At 58.6% G+C, this 8,584-nt stretch overlaps 1 protein-coding gene across 1 annotated transcript; it reads left to right on the top strand.

The window, feature by feature from the left end:
• Positions 1 to 422: 422 nt before the first annotated feature.
• LOC144676875 (rho GTPase-activating protein 15-like) lies at positions 423 to 3,670 on the top strand. The gene is made up of 3 exons (XM_078537190.1): positions 423 to 881; positions 2,215 to 2,320; positions 3,481 to 3,670. The coding sequence occupies exons 1-3, from the start codon at positions 470 to 472 to the stop codon at positions 3,668 to 3,670; spliced, it is 708 nt and encodes a 235-aa protein (XP_078393316.1). The 5' UTR covers positions 423 to 469.
• The last annotated feature ends 4,914 nt before the right edge of the window (positions 3,671 to 8,584 follow it).

Here is an 8,584-nt window from a genome sequence, read left to right as displayed (position 1 = left end):
GCCGCTCTGTCAGAGGGTCAGTGCTGAGGGAGCGCCGCTCTGTCAGAGGGTCAGCGCTGAGGGAGCTCCGCACTGTTGGAGGGTCAGTGCTGAGGGAGCGCCGCGCTGTCGGAGGGTCAGTGCTGAGGGAGCGCCGCACTGTGGGAGGGTCAGTGCTGAGGGAGCGCTGCACTGTGGGAGGGTCAGCGCTGAGGGAGCGCCGCACTGTCGGAGGGTCAGCGCTGAGGGAGCACCGCACTGTGGGAGGGTCAGTGCTGAGGGAGCGCCGCACTGTGGGAGGGTCAGCGCTGAGGGAGCGCCGCACTGTGGGAGGGTCAGTGCTGAGGGAGCGCCGCACTGTGGGAGGGTCAGCGCTGAGGGAGCGCCGCACTGTCAGAGGGTCAGTGCTGTGTGTGGACACTGGCTGCACTGAGAAAGAAAAGCCCTTGTTGGGCTGTGATGGGCTGAGGTGGTGAAAGCCCATGGCAAAATGACCAAACTGGCACTGCCCAATCGGTCAAAGGCGGCTGGAGAATGGGAAGGGACTGAACTTCCAAACCTCCATCGGTCACCAGCCCTGCCGGTCATTTCTGACCTGATGGAAAGGTGGGCAGCTGCCCAGGGGCCTGGAGGTGACGGGAGGGAGTTGGCTGACCACTCCGGGGTTTCAAAAGATTCGTCCGCCAAAGGGCACTCACTCGCTCGCTCCTTGACCGTCCTTCACACGCCTGTTTCCCTGTGTGTGTGTGTGTGTCCCCTCCCTGCAGAAGAGAAGCTGAACATGGATGACCCCGAGTGGGAAGATGTCCACGTCATCACAGGAGCGTTGAAGATGTTCTTCCGCGAGCTGCCGGAGCCCCTCTTCCCCTACGACGCTTTCGAAGGCTTCGTGTCGGCCGTCAGTAAGTGAAACACGACCTCGTGCCCTGTCCGAATGCGCCGGGAGCAGAGGCGGTTTTAGCGTCAGTGCTGAGGGAGCGCCGCGCTGTCGGAGGGTCAGCGCTGAGGGAGCGCCGCACTGTGGGAGGGTCAGCGCTGAGGGAGCGCCGCACTGTGGGAGGGTCAGCGCTGAGGGAGTGCCGCACTGTCGGAGGGTCAGCGCTGAGGGAGCGCCGCACTGTCGGAGGGTCAGCGCTGAGGGAGCGCTGCACTGTGGGAGGGTCAGCGCTGAGGGAGCGCCGCACTGTGGGAGGGTCAGCGCTGAGGGAGCGCCGCACTGTCGGAGGGTCAGCGCTGAGGGAGCGCCGCACTGTGGGAGGGTCAGCGCTGAGGGAGCGCCGCACTGTGGGAGGGTCAGTGCTGAGGGAGAGCCGCACTGTGGGAGGGTCAGCGCTGAGGGAGCGCCGCACTGTCGGAGGGTCAGCGCTGAGGGAGCGCCGCACTGTGGGAGGGTCAGCGCTGAGGGAGCGCCGCACTGTCGGAGGGTCAGCGCTGAGGGAGAGCCGCACTGTCAGAGGGTCAGCGCTGAGGGAGCGCCGCACTGTCGGAGGGTCAGCGCTGAGGGAGCGCCGCACTGTGGGAGGGTCAGCGCTGAGGGAGCGCCGCACTGTGGGAGGGTCAGTACTGAGGGAGCGCCGCACTGTCGGAGGGTCAGTGCTGAGGGAGCGCCGCACTGTCGGAGGGTCAGTGCTGAGGGAGCGCCGCACTGTTGGAGGGTCAGCGCTGAGTGAGAGCCGCACTGTTGGAGGGTCAGCGCTGAGGGAGCGCCGCACTGTCGGAGGGTCAGTACTGAGGGAGAGCCGCACTGTTGGAGGATCAGTGCTGAGGGAGCGCCGCACTGTCGGAGGGTCTGTGCTGAGGGAGCGCCGCACTGTCGGAGGGTCAGTACTGAGGGAGTGCCGCACTGTCGGAGGGTCAGCGCTGAGGGAGAGCCGCACTGTTGGAGGATCAGTGCTGAGGGAGCGCCGCACTGTAGGAGGGTCAGTGCTGAGGGAGTGCCGCACTGTCGGAGGGTCAGTGCTGAGGGAGCGCCGCGCTGTCGGAGGGTCAGCGCTGAGGGAGTGCCGCACTGTCGGAGGGTCAGTGATGTGTTACGGAACAAGCTGCCTGACACAATCGGCTGAATGTTCTTCTCCTGGACTGCATGAATCCAGGACCACACACCTCAACCAGCGATCTCAACCGATAGCTTTCGTGCACATTGACTCTCACTCTTGGGGATGAGATGGGAAGCGCTGGGATGAGGGTTGGGTCAGTATAAACCTCCGCTGGACTTTTTCTCCCTCCTCCTTGCAGAACTGCCCGATCACTCTGAACGTCTCGAAAATGTGAAAAACCTGGTGCAGAATCTACCAAGATCGAACCGAGACACCATGGAAACCATGTTTAAACATATGAAAAAGTGAGTGGCAAAATTTTACATCTCTGTAAGACTCCACCCTCCTGTATCCCTCACACCGCCTACAGTACAGCACAGGGTTAGATACAGAGTAAAGCTCCCTCTACACTGTCCCCATCAAACACTCCCAGGACAGGTACAGCACGGGGTTAGATACAGAGTAAAGCTCCCTCTACACCGTCCCCGTCAAACACTCCCAGGACAGGTACAGCACGGGGTTAGATACAGAGTAAAGCTCCCTCTACACTGTCCCCATCAAACACTCCCAGGACAGGTACAGCACGGGGTTAGATACAGAGTAAAGCTCCCTCTACACCGTCCCCATCAAACACTCCCAGGACAGGTACAGCACGGGGTTAGATACAGAGTAAAGCTCCCTCTACACCGTCCCCATCAAACACTCCCAGGACAGGTACAGCACGGGGTTAGATACAGAGTAAAGCTCCCTCTACACCGTCCCCGTCAAACACTCCCAGGACAGGTACAGCACGGGGTTAGATACAGAGTAAAGCTCCCTCTACACTGTCCCCATCAAACACTCCCAGGACAGGTACAGCACGGGGTTAGATACAGAGTAAAGCTCCCTCTACACCGTCCCCATTAAACACTCCCAGGACAGGCACAGCACGGGGTTAGATACAGAGTAAAGCGAGTGCTGGAATTCATTCTAAGACTCACCCAGGTATTTTGTCTTCTTTCTCTCTCTCTCTCTCTCTGTCTCTCTCTCTCCCCCTCTGTCTATCTCTCTCCCCCTCTGTCTATCTCTCTCCCCCTCTGTCTTTCTCTCTCCCCTCTGTCTCTCTCTCCACCTCTCTCTTTCTCTCTCTCTCTCTGTCTTTCTCTCGCTCTCTCCCCCTCTGTCTCTCTCTCTCTCTCCCTCTGTCTCTCTCTCTCTCTCTCTCCCTCCGTCTTTCTCTCTCTCTCCCCCTCTGTCTCGCTCTCTCTCTCTCTCTCCCTCTCTCTGTCTCTGTCTCTCTCTCTGTCTCTCCCTCTCTCTCTCTCTCGCCCTCTCTCTCTCTCTCTCCCTCTGTCTGTCTCTCTCTCTCTCTCTCTCCCACTCTCTCTCTCTGTCTCTCTCTCTCCCCCTTTCTCTCTCTCCCCCTTTCTCTCTCTCTCTCTCCCTCTCTCCCTCTCGCCCTCCTCCTCTCCGCCCCCTCCCTCAGGGTAGCCGAGCACTCCCACCTGAACCGCATGACCGCCCAGAGCCTGGCCATCGTCTTCGGGCCGACGCTGCTGCGGCCGGAGAAGGACTTCCTCAACATGGCGGTGCACATGGTCTACCAGAACCAGATCGTCGAGCTCATCCTGCTGGAGTATCACACTGTCTTCGCCTCCGGCCGGGAGCTGCTCTGAGCTGCAGGGTCGTCCCCGGGCCCCGCGTCCCCACATCCCCCTGCACGGGAGCCCGGCCAGCGCTGGACAGCTGACCCAGGCCGCTCCGGGCCCCGAGGGAACGTGCACTTGAGCCCCCGACAGTGTTCCGCAGCAGGAGGACGCCACGTTACGAGCTGCAGTGTATTCCCCTCTCCCCTCCCCCTTGTCTGTCTGTCTGGTCTGTCTGTCTGTCTGGTCTGTCTCTCGGACCCGTCAGAAACAGCGCGCCCGGCGGGGGTGAAGGGATGGTGGGGGGTCAGTGATGTCCGCCCGTGAGTGCAGGCAGGGACGCCTCGTCTGGCCGTCTGACCTGGAGGTTGATCCTCCCGACAGCGCTGCGCTCCCTCAGCGCTGACTCTCCGACAGTGCGGCGCTCCCTCAGCGCTGACCCTCCGACAGTGCGGCGCTCCCTCAGCACTGACCCTCCCACAGTGCGGCTCTCCCTCGGCGCTGACCCTCCCACAGTGCGGCTCTCCCTCGGCGCTGACCCTCCGACAGTGCGGCGCTCCCTCAGCGCTGACCCTCCGACAGCGCGGCGCTCCCTCAGCACTGACCCTCCGACAGCGCGGCACTCCCTCCGCACCCCCTCATTAAAATAGATGACCCAATCATTTGTCATGCTGATGTTGGTGGGAGCTTGCTGTGCACAGATTGGCTGACGCCTCCTCCTGTGCTACAACAGCGACCACACTCAAGAGGCGGCGCTTTTTGGGTGGCTGTGAAAGCATTTGCGAAGACCATCCGATCTTTCGGGGGGAGGGGAAAGGAGAATTTCGTGGGGATTCGACGAGAGCCCAGAGGCTGCGCTGGGCGACCGAAGAGGCTGAGGTGTTGCACTGTCTACGCGGGCAGCTGCGGCCACGGGCTGAGTGGTGACGGAGTGACCATCAACGCTCGGACTGAGTTTGGGGGAGTGGGGGAGCGGTGGCAGTGAGTCTGGCCACTCGCTGGTCAGCGAGGTGGGGTTCCCACACTCTCACATCCTGCCAGACCTCAATCGAGACACACCTCACAGGGTCTGACGTGTTCAGCGTCTCATTAACCACCACACGTGGGGACGATGTCCTTCCCTCTGTCGGCCGAGATTCCAACCACACCGTCCCCATCAAACGCTCCCCGGACAGGTACAGCACGGGGTTAGATACAGAGTAAAGCTCCCTCTACACCGTCCCCATCAAACACTCCCAGGACAGGTACAGCACGGGGTTAGATACAGAGTAAAGCTCCCTCTACACCGTCCCCGTCAAACACTCCCAGGGCAGGTACAGCACGGGGTTAGATACAGAGTAAAGCTCCCTCTACACTGTCCCCATCAAACACTCCCAGGACAGGTACAGCACGCGGTTAGATACAGAGTAAAGCTCCCTCTACACCGTCCCCGTCAAACACTCCCAGGACAGGTACAGCACGGGGTTAGATACAGAGTAAAGATCCCTCTACACTGTCCCCATCAAACACTCCCAGGACAGGTACAGCACGGGGTTAGATACAGAGTAAAGCTCCCTCTACACCGTCCCCATCAAACTCTCCCAGGACAGGTACAGCACAGGGTTAGATACAGAGTAAAGCTCCCTCTACACCGTCCCCATCAAACACTCCCAGGACAGGTTCAGCACGGGGTTAGATACAGAGTAAAGCTCCCTCTACACAGTCCCCATCAAACACTCCCAGGACAGGTACAGCACAGGGTTAGATACAGAGTAAAGCTCCCTCTACACCGTCCCCATCAAACACTCCCAGGACAGGTACAGCACGGGGTTAGATACAGAGTAAAGCTCCCCTCTGCCTATTATATGTGAAGAAAGGGTTGGCCCTATTTATTTATATTCTCGGACTGTCCTCAGACAGCGGAGCCTGGGAGAGCCTCTGCGACGAGCCGCAGCGCCAGGGAATCGAGCATCTTCGTCCGCCGCACCCAGCCGCTGTGAGCTGGCTTGATCCCCTCCCCCACCCCGTTCCCTCCCCACCCCGCCGCCCTCTCCATGGCAGATTCCTCAACCAAGCTCGGATTGTCCCAGCGAGCAGCCCGGGATTGTCTCTCGCAATCCCCAGCTCCCCCCACCCCCCAGAGCCTCCTGGTTTGTCCGCTGCCTCCCAGCGTCACCCACCCCTCCGGTTTAAACAACGCTGGGGCGGACAGAGCTTTGCGCTTTTATTGACGAGAGAAATCGACTGGGCGGCCGATGTGTGTGTGTGCGTTCGTTCGGCCGAGCTTTCCCTTTCTTCACCGCTGGTTCTCTGCGGGTTTTGTGTTTGGCTGTAGATATTTGAAAATTAAGAGGGATAAAGATGTTGAAGATGTTTTTTTTTATATATATACATACAGAATATATATTTTACACCTGCTGAGTCAAAGCATTTGCACGATAATAAAACAGAAAAACGATTCTCTGGATATGGATGTACAGATTTTTTCAGTCTCTCAGCACCTCATCTTCCGACCGGGCACTTTACAGCCTTCCGGACCGAACATTGAGTTCAACAATTTCAGACCTTGAACTCTCTCCTCCATCCCCAACCTCCCTTCCCGTTTCTTCCCCCTCCCTTTTGTATTTTTCCAATCATTTATATGGATTTTTTCTTTTCCCACCTATTTCCATTATTTTTAAATGTATTTCCACCCATTGTTTCATCTCTACCTTTTTTAGTATTCCCCCACCCCACCCCCGCTAGAGCTCTCTGCACCTTGCGTCACCCACCACCACCCCCCGCTAGAGCTCTCTGCACCTTGCGTGTCCTGCTGTTTACTCTTAATTAGCACAATCCTTTAGATAATATCACCACCTTCAACACCTCTTTGCTCTTTAGTCTGTGACATCTTTTGGTTATCTCCACCTATCACTGGCTTCTTGTCCCAACCACCACCCCGCCACCCCCTTAAACCAGCTTATATTTCACCCCCTTTCCCTATTTTTACTTAGTTCTGTTGAAGGGTCACGAGGACCTGAAACGTCGACTGTGCTCCTCTCCTCTCCTCTCCACCGATGCTGCCCAGACCTGTTGAGTTTTTCCCAGGTATTTCCGTCTCTGTTTTTATTTCGGATTTCCAGCCTCCGCAGTTTTTTTTGCTTTTATCTCTCTGACTCGCTCTCCTCCTCGCCCCCACCGCATGCTCTGTCTCTGTCGCTCTGGCCTCTGTCTCTCCCTCCTCCTGCCTGAAACCACCCACTCCTTCCTGAGACACAGGGGGCTCGGGACTGAACGCAGTTACTCCACACCAGGTGGCGGGGTGGGGTCAGGGGGTGGGGGTAGGGTCTGACCCTGGATGGCATCCAAACAGATCACCTGCCCCGTGACGTGGCGCAGGAGTGCGTGTCTGCCTCCTGTCCGTGTCTCATCCACCACCACCCCACCCACGTCACCTTGGAAGGTTCAAGGCTTCATTCCTCATTCAGGAGCCCTCACCCCTGCCTTCATTACCTCCGGGCTCAGAATCTTTCGGAACATTCACCGCGGCTTTCAAACCCCGCCATGTCCTCGGCCCTCCCTATCTCTGTAACCTCCTCCAGCCCCTACACCCCTCCCTATCTCTGTAACCTCCTCCAGCCCCTACACCCCTCCCTATCTCTGCAACCTCCTCCAGTCCCCTACAACCCTCCCTATCTCTGTAACCTCCTCCAGCCCCTACACCACTCCCTATCTCTGTAACCTCCTCCAGTCCCCTACATCCCTCCCTATCTCTGTAACCTCCTCCAGCCCTTACAACCCTCCCTATCTCTGCAACCTCCTCCAGTGTCTACAACCCTCCCTATCTCTGTAACCTCCTCCTGCCCCCACGACCCTCTCTATCTATGTAACCTCCTCCAGCCCCTACACCCCTCCCTATCTCTGTAAACTCCTCCAGCCTCTACACCCCTCCCTATCTCTGTAACCTCCTCCAGCCCCCACGACCCTCCCTATCTCTGTAACCTCCTCCAGCCCCTACGACCCTCCCTATCTCTGTAACCTCCTCCAGCCCCTACACCCCTCCCTATCTCTGTAACATCCTCCAGCCCCTACAAAGCTCCCTATCTCTGTAACCTCCTCCAGCCCCTACACCCCTCCCTATCTCTGTAACCTCCTCCAGTCCCCTACAACCCTCCCTATCTCTGTAACCTCCTCCAGCCCCTACGACCCTCCCTATCTCTGTAACCTCCTCCAGTCCCCTACATCCCTCCCTATCTCTGTAACCTCCTCCAGCCCCTACGACCCTCCCTATCTCTGTCACCTCCTCCAGCCCCTACGACCATCCCTATCTCTGTCACCTCCTCCAGCCCCTACGACCCTCCCTATCTCTGTAACCTCCTCCAGCCCCTACAACCCTCCCGAGCTCTGTAACCTCCTCCAGCTCCTACACCGCTCCCTATCTCTGTCACCTCCTCCAGCCCTGACAACCCTCCCTATCTCTGTAACCCCCTCCAGCCCCTACAACCCTCCCTATCTCTGTAACCCCCTCCAGCCCCTATAACCCTCCCTATCTCTGTAACCTCCTCCAGCCCCTACACCCCTCCCTATCTCTGTAACCTCCTCCAGCCCCTATAACCCTCCCTATCTCTGTAACCTCCTCCAGCCCCTACACCCCTCCCTATCTCTGTAACCTCCTCCAGCCCCCACGACCCTCCCTATCTCTGTAACCTCCGCCAGCCCCTACGACCCTCCCTATCTCTGTAACCTCCTCCAGCCCCTAAGACCCTCCCTATCTCTGTAACCTCCTCCAGCCCAAACAACCCTCCCTATCTCTGTTACCTCCTCCAGCCCCTACATCCCTCCCTATCTCTGTAACCTCCTCCAGCCCCCTACAACCCTCCCTATCGCTGTAACCTCCTCCATCCCCTACACCCCTCACTATCTCTGTAACCTCCTCCAGCCCCTACGACCCTCCCTATCTCTGTAACCTCCTCCAGCCCGTACAAC

Source organism: Cetorhinus maximus, unplaced genomic scaffold (assembly GCF_964194155.1).
Source record: "Cetorhinus maximus unplaced genomic scaffold, sCetMax3.hap1.1 HAP1_SCAFFOLD_2039, whole genome shotgun sequence".
Classification (NCBI taxonomy): Eukaryota; Metazoa; Chordata; class Chondrichthyes; order Lamniformes; family Cetorhinidae; genus Cetorhinus; species Cetorhinus maximus.
Note: the sequence above shows the minus strand (reverse complement) of the source record. Positions and strands in the feature narration are given on the sequence as shown.